We start from the raw sequence: 22,837 nt of genomic DNA on the forward strand, positions 1-22,837 counted from the left end.
GGCAGGAAACAGAGGAATTGGAAACATCGTCATCATCATCATCATCATCATCATACCCAGGATAAGAATATGACAGGATAGGAAATCCAAAAAACAAGAGTCTTCCATTACCAAGTAGCAAACAGGACATAGCAAATAGCAGATAGACAGCAGTTATCATTAATAGTAGTCATAGCGCATTAATACCAATCCCACATAGCCCTCCTCCGTGAGCGAGCTACATCAATAAAGAAGCTGACGACTCCCCCTTGCCTTCAACTCACACTCACAGGAGTAAAGCACAAGAGCACCCGGTACTGACCTCCGAGATACGAACGACAGTCCTGCGCGGACGGCGCCACTGCGTGGAGCCGTCCTTTCTCCTCAAAGAAACCCACGAAGTTCGTTCTTCAGGCACTAAGTACTTGGCCCGGACGGAATTCTGCACGGACTCCATTCGATGCGCCTCACTCGATTGTAAGAAGATGCCCTGCGCGGACGAGGTGGGCGTGATGCCCGCCTGAAGTCTATACAAAATCTTTTCCACCTGGAACATGAGAGCAGAGATCCTTGGAGACGCTTTGCTCTGGCAATCAGGGGCTGTTTAAGGAAACGAATAACAGAACCCGTTCGCATTCCTTGTCGCCTGTTTTGGACCTTGTGAGTGAGAATCATGCGTCCGTTTTGCCGTAGAAGAAAAGTCATGTCGTTCGTTCCCCGGGCGAGTATCTGGAGGAAAGAGGCCTTGGTGAATTCTGTGGCGGAAGAAGTTGGGGTGAAGAGTCCCGGGAGACAAGAAAGGAGAGCTCCACGCAGTGGCGCTGTCCGCGCAGGACTGTTTATATGGCTTGGGCATTGGATAGGTATATGAACCAATTCACTATATGGCAGAGACGATGATCAAGTGATGTACACCCTCGTCTGACTGCCGTAGAATTACGAAGGCACGGAGTAATTGGGCACCGTGATCCAGACAGACATGTACCATACAATACCCCGCAGCACCAGCGTCCACCATGCCTCTTCGATCTGGATGGATTTGACCTCGATTTGTTCTGATGCGTGCAGTATCTCGTTGGTGCGTCTGACGATTAGGTCTAAGTTATCGACGAGCGTGTGGGCGTACTCGCGTAGGAAATCATGAGGGCCGGCGCCGAACCTGTCACCTGTCAAGTTCCGGGGATTTTTCTCTTTTGATGCTTCGAAAAAGGAGACGGAAGTGGCGGTGATGTGAGCGCCAATGATCGCAGTGATGTTCACGTTGTTTGGAGATTGGAAGTATCTATCTGTGACGCCGTGGATGGATCGCAGCATGCGGAGGAATTTAGACTTGTCCGTGATACGCTTGTCTTTTAAGTCGTTCAAGTCTCTGACGCGTCTGCTGACCATGGCTTCGTCCCATTCGCACGAGAAGTCCGCCTTGTGGTAGTGACTCAACGCAGTCAGATCGAACAGGACATCCCGTAAATGAGGAGTGTCTTTTCCTGGTAGTGCAACAGAGTCCTCGAGTCGCCTCAACAAAACCCTCCGGAACTCCCAGCCGAGGAATGTTGATGTGACTTGCAAACAGCGCATTGGATACACAATTCGATTGACATGACTGTACGCCCCAGGGACGAATGGTGAGGCGAGAGCTAGAAGGTCTGATAATGCGATGTTGCTAGGTGAAGGGATAGGTATCGTCCAGATCTGATTGATAATCTCCATCTGGGTGAGCGCCTCTACTTGTTGGTGTGCAACGCCATATTTGAGAAATGTGACCCTGACTAAGTCCCGGCTCTCTTCGAGAGTGGCGCCAGTGACAGGGCTGTCCAGGAGGCCCAAGCCGCCGTCGCCCGGTATTATACCGCATGCCATCTTGTCGGCAAGGGCATTCGGGATACTGACGTCGAAGGATGATACCCGCTCTGTTGCTGGTCCTTCACCGTTGCGTCTTCGAATCGTGACCGAAACTTCTCTCAGGTCATTGGTATACTGGAAAACTGGACCGACGCCACGAGCTAGCGTCGAAGTCAGATTGTGCCCGTTTCCTTCTGCACGCATAAATCCTTCGTTGAGACGTAGGTCTAACCACCTCATACCAAGGCGATGAGCTACGACGATGAGGTCACCCAAGGTACTCGTAGCCAAGGGCCTTGTGATCTCGGGTGTCATCAGGTCCCAAGTATGCTCGAGGTACAATACTCCGATGTTGCTCGCCGTGTCGGATGAAGTTGTGCTATCGTGATCCAGAACATTGGATTTTACCTGTTGTATGTGCAGGTTGCGCAAGAACTTGATCCACGACACTTGATCTTCGAGGGAGTCGACCGAATGACTCGAGCGCAGTAGAGCAGAAAGTACTGCTTTTGGATTCAGTAGAAGCAGACCCGATCGTAGTGATAAAAACCACCACTTCGCTCTGCTAAAGTTGTTTAAATAAGGATCATGACTCTCAAAGGTTTCCATAAGTTCGATGGATGAAGAATCATCGCCAATATCAAAGACCTCGCGAAGAGAAGATCCAAAATGTGTCAGAGATACAGCAGAGCCTTTTCTACGGACTGCCATGTCCTTGTCATATATGATTATCTGGGGCGTGGTAAACTTGGTCTCGAAACGAAACTGACTCCAACGCCAGCTGAGGCGGGTGCGTCGAGACCATGGACCAATGACAGAGTCTTGACAGCGTCTGTAGCCATCTGCTGTGCCGAACATGGCCTGCAGGAATTGTGCAGAGGCGATGACGAGAGCGACGACGGCTACAAAGAGACCTGTCATGTCAACATTGTCGTCTACCTTCATCGTTCCTTTTCGCAAGTGGTATCTGTGGAGAGGAGGCCGGACGAGATGGGTCTAAATATGCGATAGTGATCTTCCTGCAAAGACGAGAAAGCAAGGACAGAGCAAGACATCTCGAATGTGCAAAGGAAGTACATATCAGTGCCCTGGAGGGTGGACAGCAAGTCACAGAGGAGGCCCCTCAGGCAAGCAGTGTCGACATTGCATGTTGTCTTAATATAAAAATGGGCTGAGCTGGCAGCTATCTGGTTGCTGCAAGTAGTAGCTGATAGATGCCCCACGCTTTATTGGCCACAGGATCGGACGTCACATCTCGAAGCACGCCTTGCAGCCTGAAGGTCCTTCGCACATGGGTCAGGACTCTTGTGGCTCGATACACCCTACCTGAAATGGAATAGCTCGGCTAGATGACTATTTCCAGGCGCAGGTCGCAGGCCGACTATGTTTACATAAGGTAGCCGGACCCCACTCTGGCTGCGGACGGCACCAAGCCCTTAGAGATGCATGGCACGAGGCATCATAGTCTCACCGTCAAGGAATATGGCAGCCTGCGAGGATCGTCATGGTCTTTGCCGAGATCTAGCAAAGTGGTTAGAAAGCAAAAACTGTAAGAGATGTCTAAGAGAAGAGGACAGGAAGTGGGTGGCTGAAGTAATTGATGGTCTGTGCATCGCCGGGACTTGAGTGCCGGCCCCGGATCTGCAGGCCAAGATTTCCATTATATCGTAATGTGGGGTAATCCTAAAACCGGCATGGCCCGAGCTTTGTTTGGGAATGGACGGGTTTCGGTTTCAGAAGGAGCTGCTACAGCAAGGAAGGAACACAATCCCTCAAGCACTTCTCTCTCGTCACGATACAGCACCCCCCTCGTAGAAACCCATACAGCAGAGTCAGCCGGTCTGGCACAGCCTATGGTGTGTTTTCACTCTCCCACACATGAGACAGCAACGACAACGACAACAACAACAACAACAACAACAACGATCCGACCTCGATTGACCGCATCCCAACCATGTCGCTCCTTACCAACGAAGACTTTACCATCTACCAGCTCCGGGCTGGCTATCTGCAGCACATCAAAGACGGCGTGGGCGAACGCCTGATCAACCTGAATTCTTCAGTCCTCAACAACCCTACCTTCCGGTCTGCAGGCTGGTCCACAGCGGGCGCCGAGATCAAGCGCACCTACTCGCCGCCCATACCGACCGCCATCACTTCGGAATACTTCCAGGCTCCTCAGAGGTCAGCTGGTCTGCCTCTACACGATGAGGAGGATGAAGGAGGTATGGTCACAGGCCAGGGCAGTCAGGAGACGGTGGGGATAATGCCGCACAACAAGCGAGCGCGACGGCGGAAAGAGCAGCTCGTCGAGGAGGAGGACAGCAGCGATCTCAGCGACGACAGCGACGAAGATGAAGAGAGCAAGCGCGCCGCGCAACAGATCAAGTTCAACAAGATGCCCGTGCGGAGTCGCGCTGGCTCGTCACCGCAGAGAGGCTCGCAGGCAGAGGAGGTGTCGCTGGTCATCACATCCCCTTCACGGCCGCCTGACGCCCAAGGCATCCGTCGCGCATCCCTGTCCAGCGCAGACGTATACAGGACCAGACCGAGGAGAGACACGACCACCAGCAGCGAATTCTCCTCGGAAAACGACTTTGACGCTTCCGCCTTCCGCAGACAGAAAGTGCAGACGCGGCAAATCAAGAACAACCACATGTTCCATACGCGAATTGATGAAGAAGAGCAGGAGGACGGAGACTCTGATCTCGAGGACGACGACGTCGGCGAGGCCTCGGATCTGTCCGATGAGTTCGAGGGCACTGCCGAGTCAGCGTCGTTGCTCGCAATGGGCGGTCCTCTGGTCGCTGTAGACACTCTCGAGGACAGCCCCGTCAAGGCGATGCCGCATATTCCCCCTGCCGTCACTCCGACTGCCTCCTCGTCTTCCCCCAGGCGACAGAACCGACTGCCTCCTCCCGCATTGCCCCGTTTGCCCACCGGCCGTCCCATAAGCTACGTCCAGCCTGTCAGTCTGCTGTCGAAGGCTCTGCGTGGCACGGGTCAAAAGGCCGAGGATCCCTTCCGTCAATTCGCCCAGCTCTCCGGCAAAGGCGAGTCCAACCCCTTGTGGATCAAGATCCATGCCCCCTTCTCGACCAAATCTACGAAGCCCTTTGAAGTGCCGCTACGTCGGAGCACCAACGAAGGCGCTCCGATTACTGTTGCCGAACTCATCGGCCTCAGCCTGTGGCGATACGCCGAGGAGAAAAGAGAACCGCCCATCCAGGACACCGACATGAACGTCAATCGCTGGACATTGCGCATGGTCGAGGATGACGAGGTCGACTTTGATTTCCCTGCACTCACCCGCACTCGACCTGTCGCCGACTTTACTTCAAACAACAACCGTCCGCCAATGCGCCGAGCCAGAGACAAGCCCTGGGATGAGTTTGCCCTTGTCCGTGCCACTGACGAGCAGTTCAAGGAGAATGAAGAACAAACTCCCCAGTTCACCGAGCAGCAGTCACAGCCGCCGCAGCAGGCAAACAGCTCTCTGACTGTGACTCCTGCCCCCGACCCATCCCAAGCCGCTGCTCCACCGCCCACAATGCGCACCAGCATCGACGCTGCCGCGGCACCATCTTTCATACCCAATGCGAACCCCATCACCTCGTCTTTTGCTCCCATGGCTCGAAAGCACTCGACTCTCCCTCTGTTGGATGCGCCTGCCGCTCAGGCTCCCCGCTCGACTCCACGGACCGGCGTCTCCACTACAGTGACGATACATTATACCGACCCACAATCATTCCAGACGACACAAGTCCCTGTTCCTACGACCTCAGACACCTATCTTGCCGAGCTCTTCACTTTGGCTTGTCAACGGCTGAACTTGGACAAAGCTCTGCATGTTCTGAAAGTGAAAGGTACACAGACTGTAGCACCGCAAGATCGCACAGTCGAAGCACTCGGATCGCGCCTTGACCTAGATCTCGTGCGTCGTCGCTTTGTTGGTGTGGGTGACGGCTGGGGTACACACTCCGGCGCCGGCAGTCCCGGCAGTGAATCCCCGAACGCCCCTCTTCTCCTCACTACCGGCACAACGCCCAAACAAAAATCGCGAAAGGCCTTCATGGGCCTCCAGAGCTCAAAATCATCCAGCGACATGAACGCAGCAGCAATTTACGGACTGAACAACAGCTCAGGCAAACGCTACCTCGTCATCCGCCGCCAGCCCCTGTCCTTCGCGCCCTCCCATCCCCGCATCATCGCACTCGACTCCGAGTTCATGCACATCATGCCCGCCTCCTCCGCCGACGCACTAAACGCAAACATCGACGCCAACATGGCGCCTCCAGCAGGCAAAACAACCAGCGTGCACCTCAGCAGCGTCGTCGGCTGCAAAGTCTCCCGCAAACACCCCAAAGTTGTGCGCGTGCTCGTGTATCGCGAGAAGGAAACCAAGCGGTACGACTTCGAGGCTGGCACTAAAGACGAGGCCGCAGAGATCGCGGGCGTGATCAATCGGGGGATGGTGAGGTTCAGAGATACGGATGTCGTGCTATGATAGTGTGCTTCTTTCCTTTCTTGTATGTAACGGTCTTCAGGACCTGTTTTTGTGACGCGAAATGATAAACCCCACTTCCTTCCCAATGTCTCTCGTCTTTCTTCCCTGTGGAAGCAACTCATCCTACCATGCCTACACTCCGAGCGCTAGTCCTGCGCGGACGGCGCCACTGCGTGGTGCCTTCCTTTCTGCATCGCTATGTCACACGTCTCCTATACATCTGAGATCTGTAGGGCAGACACATCCTGCTTTCCACGTGAGAGTGTTAGTCCTGCGCGGACGGCGCCACTGCGTGAAGCCCTCCTTTCTTCCCCACACTTCCCAACCTTAGTCATCATATACGATAACCGCAGCTGTCCGTCCTTGTATCACTCGCAGGACCCATAGCTGACCCTCTCATGGGCACCATAGACAGAATCCCACTCGTGCTCCAACTAGCGATGACCTGCGTATACTCGACCTTTTCGTGAAACGAGTCTTAGCGTGGTTCTCAGCTTGACGAGCTGAGGGCGCTGCGCGGTAACCAAGTTCCACGTTCCCTTCTCGTCCGCACTCGATTGTGGATGGAAGGATACGAGCTGTCAAGTTTTCATAGGTGTGCACATATACAAGCAAAAGTAGACATCTAGCCCATACTTGATTCGAGTATACTCCACTTCACTGCGCCGTACATTCATATTCCACGATCAAAGCGCAAGTGAAAATCCACGGAATTCCGTTGTCCCAGCCGAAGCCCTGACTCCGGTTCCGCTCAACCAGCCCCGACTACGAGTGGGATGCCAGAGCCAAGGCCGACATCCGTAGAGAGATATAGTCATTTCCTTTTCTGACAGTATGCAGAACAATGCACCAGACAAACACTAGATCCTGTGCGAAAAGGACGCAGACGATAAAAAGAGAAAGTGGAGCAAAAAAATGCAAAAACGTACAGCAGCTGGGATTCCCACGTGGTCACCCACCGTAGTACTAATCAGCCGGTCAACTGCTTATGTCTGGCAGAGCGGACGGGATGCCCAGTTCTCAGCTGCCTGTGGCCGTACGTGGATTACTACTACATTGTACCAGTAAATGTAGTTAAAAAATGAGAGTGCTGCAGAGTATGTACGTATGGATTGGCCTTTCGTACTGATACTTCACGGGACGAGTGCAGGAATGCTGTACTTCAGGTTGTCGATTCGCTTGAGAGGACTGCGGTGCGTAAAAGAGTATATATACTCAAACCTGTAGGAGAGAAAATCAGTTTATGCAAACAGAAACGAAAAGAAAAGGAGAGCCGGCGCAACGCAGCAGCGCTGTCTTTACAGTATTATCTTCGACTTAGAGGAGTTTACTAGAGTCAGAGAAGCACGGAGATGAAGAGAAGAGGGCACCACGCAGTGGTGCCGTCCGCGTAGGACTAACGTTCGAGCCCCACGGACAGCAGAATCAGCAGGGCCATGATGTAAAAGTAAAGTATACAAAAATGACATTTGTGTAAAAGAAACCAGGTGGAAAACGCCTGCGCTATGCTATGGTATACATATCTCTAAGTTATGTATCATACACGATTCTAAAACACTTTTCTTTCTTTCTTTCTTTCTTCCTCACTGCTCTCTGTGTACCGGATTAGGCAGTCTATGCGCTATCGACCACTTCCGCGAACCAGCCCCTCAGTGCAGAGGCCAGGACGCCGGGTAGTTCCCGCACATCGCGCACGACGAGATAGTATCCGAAGGGGAAACTGTCGAGGTACTTGACGGTCTTGACGCTCAGCTCGCCCGTCTCGGGGTTCTTGGAGAAGGTGGCTGTTTGCAAGTCGAGGATGGACGAGGATTTCGTTGCGGCGGGTTTTCCACCGGGAGTGGTCGTGCCGGAGGTTGGGACTGAAGAAGCCGGAGAGGCGGAGTCGACGATGACGAAGACGATCATGATTCGCTCTGCGTGTGCTTGACGCACTAGTTGGCGGATCGACGGGTGGTCCTCGCATACGCCGTCCGAGATGATGAGTTGTAGCTGCCAGAGCTCTTGGGTTGCGCTTCCGCCTTGCTTGGCTGCGCGCGCCTCGCGGAACATCTCCAACGACCGCTCGATTAGTCTGTGGACATTCGTTCTTGTCTGCTCGAAGGAGAACTTTCGAATCACTTCGGCGCCGGCTTCAGATATGAATGGAGAGGAGAATTCGTGTGCGGTGGAAACGTCGTCGCCGAAGGCCACAATGGACAGTTCTCCGCTCTCGAGGATGGTCAATGCGCGTGCTACGAGCGCCATGGTCTCGAATGCGAGCTCGTTTGCCCCTCCTTCTGCCATTGACTTCGAGTCGTCGATCGCGAGCATGATCTGGTAGCTGCGCTTCGAAGGGACGGATCGGCGCATCCAAATCTTGTCGCGTTTATACGACGAGGCGATGTAAGGAATGATACGCTTGATGTTGAGACGTTTGCCGGTGCGGTAATCGCCGCGCATCTTTGTGGCGGTGGTTGGGGAGAGGATGAGACGGAGGTGTTCGGCGAGCAGAAGAGACAAGGTTCGAGTCGATGTCTCGTGTGCTGTGTAGATTTCGCGGGCAGCATCGAGTGGCATAAGTGAGCTTGTGTCGGTAGGATCGTTGGATAGATGAGTCGAGGTTAGAGCGGTATCAACTTCATCTACATCGCGGTCTTCGTCATCCATCTCGTCCGTGAGATCTTGCCTTTCTGCATCCTGATCACCAGACTTGGGATCGCCGACAAAGGCACTTGGGATATCCTGGGCGGCGTCGCTTGCAGAGGGGTTTTGGGCTTCATCGACATCTTCGTCAGCGTCGCCGTCGCGCATCTCAACATCGTTGTCTGGTTTGTACGGCTCAGCGGCAGCATCCCTTTCATCATCTTCGGGCATGAAGTCTTCACGCTTCTCTTGATCGTTAGTCGCTATGCCCGCGTCTTCGTCGATTGCTTTGGCTTGATCTTCAGTCGCCGCACCCATAGCTTGAGCGTCAGCTTCATCGGCTTCGTCTTGAAGATGCTCAAACTCCGCGTCTGCCATGTCCATGTCCGGCTGATCTTCTTGACGTTCCTCTTTCTCGGCCCGAGCGTCCTGGATTTGTCGCTGCTGCTTGTACCACTTCTCGAGTGCGTCTCCAATCTTCTTGAATGGTTCGCTCTCTTTGTTGCCATCATCTTGCTGCTGCTCGTTTTCCTCGTCTCCTTGGGCGGCTTGATCTTGTTCTGCTTGACCGCGTTCACCCTCTGCGCCTGCGACTTGTTGCTGCTCGGGCTGCGCAGCTTCGGTACCGGATTCTTGCTGTGCAGCACCAACATTCTGCTGCTTTTGTTCGTCTTGAGGTTGCATGTTGTCCAGCCCTGAGCCCTGTGCCTCACTTTGTGCGACATCCTCCGCAGCGTTGGTTTCGTCGTTGCGACGGTCGTCTTGTAGAAGGCCTTCGTCATCCTCTGGAGCTTCTTCTTCTGCGTCAGCATCTTCACCTGCATCTTGGGTTTTGTCCATCTGCTCCTCATCTTGAGTTTCTTCTTTCTCTGCATCAAGTTCAGGCGGCGCGTCTTCGGGAATGTCGGGAGAACCAGCGTCTTCCTCTGCACCAGCAGGCTCCTCAATCTCGCCTTCGGTCTCAGGGAATTCTTTCTGTTCCTCCTCGCCCATGTCCGCGTCTCCCATATCCTCCATGCCGGACTCATCGCCCTCATCTTCGTCTTGACCGTCCATATCGATGTCATCAGGAAGATCAAGGTTCTGTTCTTCCTGCAAATGTGGGTCTGTCTTTTCGATTTCGTCCTGAGGAGCAGCGTTGTGGTCTTCACCTTCCTCTGCACCCATCTCTTCATCTTCGTCATCACCATCTTCGCCCTTCTCTTCCTTCTCCTTCTTTTCTCCATCTTCTCCCGCACCTACGTTTTCCTCATCTTTCTGGCCTTGACCTTCTTCACCTTCTTGCTCCTTCTCGGCGTCTTTGCCACCATCATCCCACATCTTCTCGTCGACTGTGCTAGGACCAAGGTCGTCGACGTCGCCGACTTCTTCTTCCATGTCCTGCTCTTCGTCGTCGTTGTCACTACCTTCTCCTTCTTCGTCGTCCTTCTCTGGTTCATCTCCCATTTCGCCCTCCATGTCTTGATCGGCCATGTCGACGGCGTCCTTTTCGTCCTCGATGTCATCCTTGTCTGTGCGATCGTCCTTCTCCTGCGCCAACTCGCCGAGGTCTTCGTCGTCTTCGATGTCCTTGCTGATATCCTCTCCACCTTCTCCTTCGCCAAGTCCCGTACCGCCCTCGAGCTTTTCGTTTTGGTTGTCATTCTGGCCGGCAGACTTGTCAGAGGGAGTACAGAATCCGCTTTGCGCTAGAGTTGTGAAAATTTTGGCGAGGTGGACGGAGGTCTGTGAGATTGCCGTGTGGAGGTTGTTGAGGCGGGATGCGAGACTGGCAGTAATGGATTGATATTGTTGAAGTAGAGGCACGTAGGAATGTAGTACAGCAGTGGCTGGCTTCATCTGTGCAGAGTGAAGCTTTTGTAGCTGGGAAAGAACGGTCTGGAGACGAGCAGTGACGTGAGGCAACCTGAGAGACTTGAGGGCTGTGGAAAGGGTTCGACCTTCGTTCACAACCCACAAAGCATCTTCGGTAGACTGAGGCAACACGGAAAGCGGTGCTTCAACGTCCTGTACGGATCCAAGGATAGTGTCAACGAATTCGCAAACACTCTGGCTAAATTCTGCTAGTTGGATCTCGTTGCCAGCGGTCAGTGCTTTCTTTCCGACATCAGTAGTGTCCACGGTCGACCATAACTGGACCTGCTTCAGCGTTGCGCCCAAGAATGGAAACTTCTCCATGGCAGGCGCAAGGTCGAAAGCAGGGTCGTTCAAAGTCTGCTTGCACTCTTCTAATATCTTGACGTGAGCGCTTGACGTAACGCCGTCAGGTAGTTCGGGTAGTGAGATCCATTTGTCTTTCTGCGTCTGCCAGAACGATTCGAAGCGGCCGAATCCGAAGAGAATGTCAGTGCAGTCAATCCCGCTGAGTTGCTCGTGCATCTTGATTATCTTGGCCGCTGCAACAATGACACTGGGAAGACACATGATTGCGTCCACTAGAGTATAATTGACGGCAGGTGTATTGGTAGTGGCCTCGATCGCGTTCTCGGACCACAGATTGACAGTTTGCTCGATCAAATTGTCAAGGATCTCCCGATCGTGCGACACTGAACTGAGAGTATTTCGTTGTTGAATGGCGACGAGCAGCATACTCTCCAGCAGAGCTACACTTCTGGCAACCTCGGCACCCGTGAGATCATCTGAGTGTTCCCAACTGGATTCTCTGACCTTGGGCATGAGATGAAGCAATCTGTAAAGGTGCTTCTCTGCTTCAGCGCCCTCGAGTACAGGGATAGCAGCCAGGACGGCGTGAAGAGAGTCCTGCCGGGCAAGGACGTCTGAACTCAGGTTGGATTTGAATCCCATTTGTCGTAACTCCTTGAGCACGTCGGCGAAGAGCTTGCGCTTGCGACTCTTCAGATGTTTGACCATTTCCTTGTTTTCTTCTGTAAGCAGTGTAGGCGTCGCTTTGCGCAGCTGCGAAGCCAGGTTCTCAGTGTCAGACACAAAAACGTGTAATTCCGATGCGGAGTCTATGGCGGCATCTGCGACAGAGGACTTGTTGTGCATGACATTGATGGTTGCAACCAAGTTTCTGAAACGTGCAGGGCGCTCGTTCCAGGATGGCAGATTTTCTTCACAAAGAGATTTGGCACTGTCATCGATCTCGGCCTGGATCTTACGTAGACCCAGAGCAGTAGCTGTCTCAGCGAGAGGCAGATCAGGAAGACCGGCCGTGATGATTCCTTCTGCAGGGCGGGCGAGAACATCACGGAATTTGCGGATGACTCTGAACAGTCTCCTATGACTTGACTTGGCGGATTGACGAAGAGCATCAATGTTGGTGTCTTTCCAGCTAGCTAGCTGTATGATATCTTTCATGTTCTTCTCTAGACCCTGTCGTCCCTTTTGTACTGCCTCAGCGACAAGAGGCGTGTAAGGCTTCATATAGGCGATAAAATTTGTCAGGGCAGTATGGACAATCTCCAGACTAGGGACGACAGTAGATCTCTGCTCAACGTATCGTGCAAGATCACCAATCATAGCCAGTCTAGACGCAAATTGACCAAGTCCGGTAGATAGGAAGAATCCTTGAAGGGTCTTGATCAGCTCCTGCACGTGCAACTTCATCGCCGCGGGCGTTTGTCCAAGCTGCAAAGGCACAACGACGATGCTCTCATAGGCAAGGAAGAAAAAGTTCTTGGCGTCTTCATGGCACTTCTCTGCTTCCATGTCCAGCATTCTGGCCCAGGTACTGAGCTCCAATCGTCGCCAGGATACAAGTAGATTGGTAAGATCATCATAGAGTGGAGCAGCGGTGTACTCTTTGCTTGCGACCACCTGCCACTCGTGCACGTAAGAGTGTAACTTCTCGACTTTCGTCAGAATCTTGGCGACTGGCTCGGTGTGTCCAAATTCGAGTACCTCGTCACTTGTACGAAGCACATCGCCGAGCGTAGCATGCTCAGGCCATACGGCCTGGATCTCTGAGAAGCGAGCCTTGATACGTTTCATGAGCGCAATGGTCTTCTCCGCCTCCGAAAGATTTGGTGAGGTGTAGATATTGTACTTGCGCTGAGTAAAGCTCGTGCCGTTAAGAAGCTCAGCCTCCTCCTGAAGCAATATCATGAGAAGAGGCGTAAGCGATCTCTCAGCCTCATCCAATCTTGAGGCTTTTGAAGTGTGACTGAGTATGTTTGCTGCCTTCTTCATAAGTGACAGCAAGTCCTCTGCTTTCGTGCCACTAATTTTGAAGATGAAGTGCATAGCGTCTGCCAGGTTCGGCGCGAGACCTTGGACTCGTCCAGAAGGCTTAACGTGGTCGCCATTCTTGTCGTTCTCAGCATCGTACTCGGGGAACAATTCGCGGTACTCCTCTTCGTCAATCTCATCCTCGAGTTCAGCATCGCCACGATAGCGGTATAGACTCTTCTTTTGTGCAGTATCTTGTTGGCCAGCCTGGAGCTCAACACTCCATTGCTGGTAGAAGGTATCGAAGACGTGGTCTATTGTCTGCCATGCCGATTTGCTAAGCCTACCATTACTGAGCAGGCCTCTAGCAGTAGCAAAGCTGGAAAGTGCATGGATCTTGACGCCACTGTCCTTAGCCTGCTCAACGGCAATGAGTGCGTTTTCGTTCTGCCATAATTCTGGCTTAGCACTGAGTAGCGGGGTCAATTTTCGGACGACAACGCTCTTCTCGTCGATGGCAGAAGTAGACGCGGCTTCAGCTAGAGCAAACCCGATCTCGAGAGCATGGAGAAAGCCAAGGACAGGGCCAGTAATGTCAGTGTAACCTTTGTATCCTTCGCTCAAGCGGACTTTGACCATGGCAACGTTCTGTCTGAGGACTTCGTCCTTGGCGTTTTCGACAAGGTCTCCGCTCTTCTTGTTGTCTGTGAGAGGCGCTAACGCACGAAGAAGCGCTGTGAATTCTCCTTGCAGGTTGGCTAGCTCGGAGACTTGTGGACGTGCAATTTCTTGGATCTTAGGCTCTTCACCAAGCTCTTCGATGTCCTTGCTGATAGCTTCAACACGGACATGCGAGTATTGTCCCGAGACTTGATAAAAGTGATAGAGAGCGCGAAGCTGTGTGCTTAACGTTGAGTGAGCAGATCGGAACATGTCACGTTCCAGGAGGGGTCGAAGAGCAGGGTCGAACGCGCGGGTAGGGATGTAAAGGGTCAGCGCGCCCATAGCAAACGACAGCCATGCCCGAGCTGCATCAGCAAGTGTTCCAGAGGCATTGCTGAGGTATTTTATGGGCTCAGAAAGTAGCTGTCTGGTACGAACCTCGTAGATAGAGGTATCCTTGGCTCTGCCGGCAAATGTCGGTGATTGTGCGTTTCGTCCATCTGTGGTTGCGTGCAGGGCCCAGCTCGCCCAGTCGCTTAGAATTTCACTATCGCATCCTACCTGCAACGCTTGTGCCAGATCTCCTACGAGCTGTCTGAGCACTGATTGCAAGCTCGTGATGCGATCGCCATCCAGATGTTGCGAGTTGCCCGCCACCAATTGTCCCAGGACCTCGACTTCGGTCTTCAAGAGCTGAAGACAACTGAGAGGTACCTCACCAGCCTTCTTGACACCCGAAAGAATACTGGTATGTAGATCCTCGGCGATTGCTAATGGCTTGTTAGATGATCCATAGAAGCCAATGAAGTAGCCCAATTTCTGCAGCACAGGTACTGATCCTGTCTTGAGATTCTTTGTAGGCTGCAAAGCCAGCAAACTAGCCTTTTCCAATTGCAGCTGCAGGCTCGGACTGAAGTCGCTAGGGCTGGCGATACTGAAAAGTTGACAGATACCATCGAGCTGAAGACCAAAGTGAGAGACAAAGGACTTAGTCACTACAATGTCAAGTTCGTTTTGGGTTTCAGGGGCGGCCAGACCAATCATCGCTTCTTTAAGGCTAGATAAAAGGCTTGAAGCTTCTTCGGCACCCACGACAACTAGGTGAATGGTTCGAGTGAAGGCATCGCGCAGCTGCAATAGTTGAACGATAGGTGCTTCGAAACGCCAGGCAGCAGTGTCGAACACATCTGCCATTTTGCCAAGTTCTGCAAGTTGTAGGACTTGCTCGTAAGTCTTAGGTGTTTCGGGTCGAAGCGTCCGCCAAAGGGCAGTCATGGTATTAGCGTTCTGGAGTTCAGAGGCGCGCTGGAGAGATTGGATATCTTCGTTGAATCGAGATTGGATGGTCAGGCCTAATGATCCATCTTCGGCAATTTCAGATCGTGAGGTTTGCGAAGCCAGGTCCAGTCGTTGCGCGATCTCCAGATACGAGGAGAAGGTTGCTTCGTCTACATACTGCTGGTCAACCAAGTGTAATAGGTTCCGCCAGAACCGGATATATGATTTGATGGTCTGGGCAACCGGTCTGGTGAGGGTAGTATTCTCATTCTCGAAAGCTTGGCGGATGAACTCTCGCAGGTTCACAACGAAGTTCTTCAAGAATGGATAGACGCCAGCTGTGAGTTCTTTGCCGGCGTTTACACTTTTACCAGGGTTGGCCGATCTCTGCAACTTTGTTTGTTCTCTTCTGGGCACAGATATCGATATCACGGCAGCTAGGATTGCTTCCATACGAAGGATCTCAATCTCAATATCCTGACAAGTGGCGACAGTGGTGAGTAAGCTTGACTGAATTCCCTCTACAGTCAGCAGTAGAGGTACATTGTTTAGAGGATTGACAGTCTGCAGTGACAGCAGATTGTCCGCCACGCCGTTTTGAGATAGATGCTGCATATTCTTGATCTGCATGAGACGGGTGAATGACTCCTGCAGGACAGGCGCTGGCACATTGTACAGCTCCAGGGAGAGCTGAGACGCAAAAGACTGCAGTACCGAGAGATCGACATGCGCAAGATGATCAGCAATGATATCAGCTTGGAATCTGATTTCTTGCTCGCTAACATCTGGTGAAGTCTGAGCCAGGAGACCCGCGTTACGTAGCCTATGCATCCTTGACTCGGCACCAAGTATCAGTTGCGCTTTATCATGCTGCGGTGACTCTTCCTGCAGCATGAATAATTCCACTGCTCTATTTCTCAAGGCTCGCGAAAGCTCACCATACTTAGGGTCAACGGTAAAGAATATTCTGAAGCCTTCCGCTGGCTCAACGATTTTGGCTTGTCCATTGGCGTCAGTGTGCTCGTTGACAATGAGTTTCCCGCCTGGTTCGAGGAGAGAGTTCAAGCGATCCAGAACAGCAGGTGAACACAGATTAGCATTGTCCAAGACGAGCCATTTGCCTTGCTCAAGTGCTTGAACCAGTGTACCATCCATCCACTCGAACTGTGCGCGATCGATCTGTACAGGCATCGAAGCTAATTTTTGAGCCTCTGCAAGGAGTGCTTCGGCCGGGGTAGGAAACTGGTGGACATTGGAACCCAGTAACTGAACGATCTGACTGAGAGCGTCTTGAACGAGTCCATCCGCAGACGCCATGACCTTTTTCGCGTCGTCAACCAGCTGCAGAAGCTGTTGAACCAAGGTTGACGATTTGGAAGTGGCATTTTGACCAAGTTGACTAATTATATGACTCTCGATGAACTTAGTGAATCGTTCAAGGAAGGCGTTTACAGCCCTCTTAGGCTCAGCCTGCTCATAGCCACCGACAAGATCCATCGAGTCTACGTCTGCGTTCATAGAAAAGGTAACCATATCGGCTCCCACAATGCCGGCGAGCTTTTCTAGCACAGCAGTCTTGCCGGACCCTGCTGGTCCGACCAACAGGATAGGCCAGCGTCTCTGTATGCCAATCATGACACTTTCGAGGATGGGAAGGAGAGGTTTGTAGTCCACCCCACGTGCCTGGATTTGACATTCATGTTGAGTTTGGAACGAGATCAATTCGTTCCGTTCGAGGAGCCCAAGGCCGACCTGTAAGGCTGCGGGCGAGATATTGTGGAACATGTTGTTCGGACCATTGGAGGTGCCGAGATATCCTTCGAACAGGTTCCGAACGAGCGCTCGATCTTTCGGAGACCTGAAACGCTGTGTGATGACTGTGGTGAGAAAGTCTCCCGCTTCTCTTCCACCCTGCAGAAGCCCGTCCTGGCTAGTGACGAGACCCAACCATCTGAGGGTATCACGCAAGTTGAACTCCCAAGGAGAACCCAACGCCCCTATCTGACGAGTCTGGGTCAAGGTGTCAAGACGATCGATGAATTCGATAGTAGGCTGCAAGGTATCGACAGCCAAGTCTGGGAAGGACTTCCGGCAGATCATTAACAGATCCTCTTTCTGGAAGACATCTGCGTACACAACGGTGAATCTGTTGACAAAACTGGCTGGTAAACCCTTTCGTCCACCGCCCTGGTGATGGGGATTCTGCGCGGCAAAAAGCCTGAATTCAGGATGTCGCTGGAATGTCTGGTCTAGCTCACTGATATAGACCTCACCTCTGTGGTCCAAGCAAGCGTTCAAGCCTTCGAGTACAGATTGACTAGCAAGATTCATCTCGTCGAGCAAGACCCACTCTCCGGCTTTCATCGCTCGCAGAAATGGGGCGTCTCTCCAGGCAAATGTTCCAGCCGAAGCACCTTCTACAGGAATATCGGAACCGAAGAGATCCATCAGATCAGTCTGCTCAGACAGATTGATCCTGGTCAGCGGCATACCGATAGCGGCTGCCAGTGCAGTGACAAGCGTTGTCTTTCCAACTCCAGGAGAACCTTCGAGTAGAACCGGCTTGGTGAGCTGCAGCGCACGTGCTACGCGAGTAGCGTTGGAGAGCGTCGTTGGGGCTTGGAAGGTGAAGCCTGCATCATTGGTAGCTTCAGAAACCACAGGCAAGGAGAAGGAACCAAGAGTGAGATATTGCGATGTGAGTTGGATCTCGATAGGAGCATTGTAAATGCTGCTGGCATCAACTTGCAGCAGGCGACTGAGCTCATCCAAGCATTGGGTACGCTCGTAGTGGACAGTGCCTGGATTGATAGCGAGTAATGCTGCAGGGTTGGCTCCCAAGGTATCGATATATACCATGGCTGCACCATGGATGACAGAGAAGAGAAGACCATGTTCTTGCTGGCGGTTGATGAATTCGACCCAAGCAAGTGTGTCTCTTATCGAGATCGATGACGCCGCAGATGTATTGAAACGCTTGTTGAACCAACGCGCGAAGTCGACAAGGACGCCAGCATGCTTTGCGGCTTCGCTCTTCAGTTTCGACTGAATGATCAAGTGGATGTCGTCCAAGTCAGATAGCGCGGGCACCCAGATCTCGGTAAATCTGTTTCTCAATGCAGGTGACAATTCCCTCTTTCCATAGTCTCCACCAGGATTCATTGTGGCAAAGAATTGGAATCCGGGCTGCGCAGTGACGAATGAGTCCAGAGATCCTTTCTCTGCGAGTAGAAGTGAGCGGGAGGACTCGAGAACACTGTTCAGACGTTCCAGAACAGAGTCGTCTGCAAGCGAGATCTCATCGAGCAGGAAATATTGGCCAGTCTTCATAGCGTGGACAAGACTACCATCTGCCCATTCAAAGAGAGCCCTGAGTCTAGGTCTGGCTAGCTCGATCTGAGTCAGGAGTCCGGCAACTTGTACATCGGCTTGCGGGGTGGCTTTCTTGACCTTGTCGAGGACTTCCAGAGCCTCTTCAATACTACCATTGTTCAAGGTCTCGACGACCTCTGGGTACGGCAGTGCGGCAAGCATTTGACGAAGCTGCTGCTCGATGCCAGCTCTATTTCTCAACGGACGCTGAGCACCAATAAGATCGCCTGTCTCGGTGTTCTGGTGCGCATTGACGATGCCCAGCTCTTTCTGAACAGCTTCAGCGAGCATTTGCACGACCGTTGTTTTACCACATCCAGTCTCGCCCACCAGTAAGACAGGCTCGTTGTTCTGAATTGCAGTGGCGACCAGTACATACAGTCTCCTCATTGCACTCGTCCAAACGACGCCACTTGTCTGAGCTTGTGCCAGGTAAGGTTGGATGAGCTTGGATTGTCCGCCATATAGCTTGCTCTCATCGATAGTGATTCTGGGCGGCCCCAGAGTCTTCTCGATAATCTTTTTGACGACTTGGCGCTCCTCAGGTTTGCGTACCCGTTCGGCGAGCAGCATGAAACCGTGCATTGCCAGCTCTTCCTGTGTAGTCGCGCCTCTCAATGCCCATCTGAACAAGTCTCGGAGAGTAGCAAAACTCTTCTGCTCAAACAGTCTTTCTTCTTGTCTCAGCACAGAGAGCTCGCGGTAGACCTTGACGATCTTCTTACACCAGCTGGGCGGCACTCCCGTCCTTTTCTCGAGAATGATGTTGAGTTCTTCCACAGGGATATCATCAAAGTGCAACTCGAGGAAACGGTTTCGGAACGCTCGTGAAAGAACCTTTCTGCCACCATATAACCCGGCAGGATTTTGCGTGGCGAACAACATGAAGTTCTCATGCGGTCTCACGACTTCCTGGGTCTCTGGAATCAACAGTTCCCTGTTGTCGTCGAGCAATCTGTTGAGAGCCTCTAGCACATCTGTAGGTGCCAAATTCAACTCGTCCAGCACAATCCAGTGACCTTCTCGGAGAGCTTTGACGAGCACACCTTCTTGGAATGTGAGACGTCCGTCACTTCCACTTACGTAGGTTCCGAGATACTCTTGCAGATCAGTATGCTCGTGGTTGTTGATGCGCACAAAAGTATTTCCGGATCGTTTGGCAAGATATTCAATCATTGAAGTCTTACCTGCAGACGTTGGGCCTTGTATCAAAACAGGGAAACGACGAGTGAAGGATGCTCGGATGAGATTGTCTAGGTTGCGACGAACGAATGGAGTGACGATGTAATGGGGCTGCTCTTCGACCGGAAGTGAGCCTTGTCTTAACCAGTAAGGGCCTTCCCAGACATAAGCATGTGAGTCTGAGGGTTTGGTGAAAGGCTTTTTCAGCATAGCCTCAACGCCTTTGACCTTGGAGAACAAGTAGGTATAGAACAGGGGAAGAATGCGAGCTTCGGATTCCTTGTCGAGAAGGGTGGAGAATGACATCTGGATGCCTTCGTATAAGGCTCTACGTAAAGCGCAGAGAGGTGCGACGTCCTTTGCGTAGGTCAAAGCGCGCGTCAGAGTTCGCAGACTGAAATGAGGCTTCTGGCCTGCACCATCGACAAGTAGATTCTGCTCATTCAGTTTCTGTATAGCTTGATGTAAGTGACACACATCTGCAGCAACAGTTCTGTCCATATCGCCATCTTTTCCAAGGTAGACCTGGACAATACTGAGCAGGCTCTGGAAGTCTCTGTCGGGGCTCTCGACGTATAACTCGGTGAATCGCGAGCGAATGCCAAGTGGTAGGTCTTTCTTGCCGACATCAGTTGCAGGGTTCATAGCAGCAAAGACTCTGAAGTTCGGGTGAGCTTTAATAACATCTACACTGCCGGCTTCACTCAGCATGATAGAAGGTGAGCTTGTGTCGAAGAGGTCTGCCAGTGCTTCGAGAGTGTCCGGGCTTGCAAGGTTTATTTCATCCAGCAAAACCCAGTCACCATTCCTGACGGCTTTGACAATGTTACCCTCGACAAAGGCAAAGGCAAAGGCTTCCTGACCTCCAGCATTCAAACGATGCTCGAGGCTTTTGACACTTTGTGCAAACTTTTCCCATCTCTCCTTCACAGACGAAGACAACACTGACTCAACACGCCGTTTCTTGTTAGGTTGCCCTTCGGCCTGGCGAGCGGGTGATTGCGATTCGTTCTGCTGGGAAGTCTGGCGGTATTGCTCTACCATACCCAGAGCTGTAATCCAGAGCTTGCAGACACGGGTCCATTGGGATTTGGCCACACACTTGTTAAGCATCTCCAAGAATTGCGCATTCTTTTTATAGGAAAAGGTAGCAGCGAAGAGGTCGTCAAACTCTTCCTTCATGGGCAATATGAGGGAGCGAGCACTGACAGGCTTGAAGCCTCCCAGTAAGTCACCACTTTCAGACTGTTGAGACAAATTGAAAGGCACAAGCTTCTTTCCCAACTGGTCTGCGAGATGCTGCACACTCGTCGTCTTTCCGGTGCCTGTCTCACCTACCAAGAGTAGGGGCTCGCGTTGAGCGATTGCAACGCCGACGCGGTCCATCAGACGTAGTGTATGCGCATTGGTCGAAAACGGTCTCTTGTTGGTGAGGCCGGTGATGCCCTTGCGCTGGCTGCGAGGGAACAGATTCCGGCCGATGCGGACACTCTGGGCTTCTGCCTTGTATGCGATGGTGCGGTCACTTAGCAGATGGCTTCGACGCTGAGGGTCGATCTGGAGATGCTGCGCAATGCAGGAGGTCAAGGCCGTGTATGCGTCACCTTCCGGAAGTGCACCAGCAAAGCAATCTACAGCATCGAGGAAGATCTGGTCTAAGTCACTCGTAGACAGAGTGGTCTTGTCGCCGAGCATGCTGGCTACTCTGGCACACCATTTAAGAAGATCGCGAGGATTCACAGCACGCATGACACCCGTTCTACTCTTACTTTCCAGATTCGAGACACGTTTGAGATGCTGCAGCTCCTGGAAGACTGTGACAAACTGTGCGGAGTACTCATGGAGCGATGGATATAGACCGACAATGATTGCCTTGAGTTCATCCGAAGGAGACATGTCGACGTGGACGGTTTGCCAGTGCCTCGCACCCAGCAAATTGTAGGCTGGCCTGGTCCCGTGACCGCTTGCGCTGAGATTGGTGCGCATGGTTGCGATGATGCGGAAGCCACGAGCAGCATGGATGGTCTGCCCTCGGCTCGGGATTACGAGCTCCCTCCTCTCGATCAACGGTAGCAGGGTGCTGATGACATCGTTGGGTGCTCGATCGAGATCTTCAATGAAGACCCATCGTCCCTCCATCACAGCGGTGGTGAGAACACCGGGTTGCCACATGAAGGTGCCCGGGGTGCTACCAGTAGTGTACATACCAATCAGCAACTTTGCATCACTCTGCTCGTTGAGGTGCAGCGTGACCATGGAATGCATTTTGTCAAGCTGACGCGCGGCATGTCGGACAAGGAGAGTCTTTCCAGAACCGGGTAGACCAGTCAGGAGCACAGGTCTGGGGGTTTTCAGCGTGTGAGCGAGTCTGTGTAGGTTTGCCAGCGTTGTTGGAGAGTCTACTATGGTAGAAGCGGCGGGCTCTGCAGTACGAGCGAGACGTGGGAGCAATATGCCTGCAATGCAGGCGGTGGCCGGATGTAACAGATCTGCAGAGATCCTTTTGAGCTGGACAGAAGTGTCCATGGCCCCTGCCTTTGCGCGTTCGGCAGCGTCCATCTTCTCCATCAATTGCTTCGCCCGTTGCTCTTCCCACAGCGTGAGGAAACGATAATCAATGGTCTTGTCCTCCCATTGACCTTCCGTCGCTCTTTCGCCCACATGACACTCGAGCATGGCTTCGACAGCGGCATCGGCAGCATTCAGACAGAGTGACAGCACCCGGACGGCCAGGTATCTGGCAGCACCGTTGGCGTGCTGCAGAAATGCTTGCACCACGTTGAATGGAACATATTTGGCAAATGTTTGACGGTCGAAGGTCAGGATGCGGAACAAAGCCAACAGGTACTCCTCGGATCGAGTGTCCAGGTCAGCGGGAAGCTCCCGCGATTCGTGTTGTCTCTGCAAGAAAAGCTGGGCGAATTCGGCGACCAAAGGTGCAAAGGGCAGTAATCGTGCATAGGCAGCGAGAATGGAAATATAGTCGCTGGAGTCCGAGAAAGAGGCGCAACAGTGAGGGATGAGTGACTCGGCATGCGTGAGGATCGTGTCCGTATATCGCCTGTCTAATGCGGCGCGTGTGATGTGGTTCAATACTAAATCATCGTCCTGAGTCTGCAAAACATCGAGCAATTCGGCAGGCAATTCTGCGTGTCGCAGTGCCTGGATTTCCCACGTGACATCCATGTTTCGGATGGAAACGAGGGACCTGGATGATCAGTAGAGTCGCGCGACCGATTCGTGGTAAGTCATGGAGTATTC

At 52.6% G+C, this 22,837-nt stretch overlaps 2 protein-coding genes across 2 annotated transcripts; one reads left to right on the top strand and one right to left on the bottom strand.

Moving 5' to 3' along the window:
- Positions 1-3,772: 3,772 nt before the first annotated feature.
- AAFC00_005719 (uncharacterized protein) lies at positions 3,773-6,325 on the top strand (the record flags this gene model as incomplete). The annotated part of the gene is made up of 1 exon (XM_069345544.1): positions 3,773-6,325. The coding sequence occupies one exon, from the start codon at positions 3,773-3,775 to the stop codon at positions 6,323-6,325; it is 2,553 nt and encodes an 850-aa protein (XP_069197747.1).
- Positions 6,326-7,939: 1,614 nt separating this feature from the next.
- AAFC00_005720 (uncharacterized protein) lies at positions 7,940-22,762 on the bottom strand (the record flags this gene model as incomplete). The annotated part of the gene is made up of 1 exon (XM_069345545.1): positions 7,940-22,762. One exon carries the CDS (start codon positions 22,760-22,762, stop codon positions 7,940-7,942), a length of 14,823 nt encoding a protein of 4,940 aa, XP_069197748.1.
- Between the last annotated feature and the right edge of the window lie 75 nt (positions 22,763-22,837).

This window comes from Neodothiora populina (genome assembly GCF_041146345.1).
Source record: "Neodothiora populina strain CPC 39397 chromosome Unknown canker_contig_6, whole genome shotgun sequence".
In the NCBI taxonomy this organism is placed as follows: domain Eukaryota; kingdom Fungi; phylum Ascomycota; class Dothideomycetes; order Dothideales; family Dothioraceae; genus Neodothiora; species Neodothiora populina.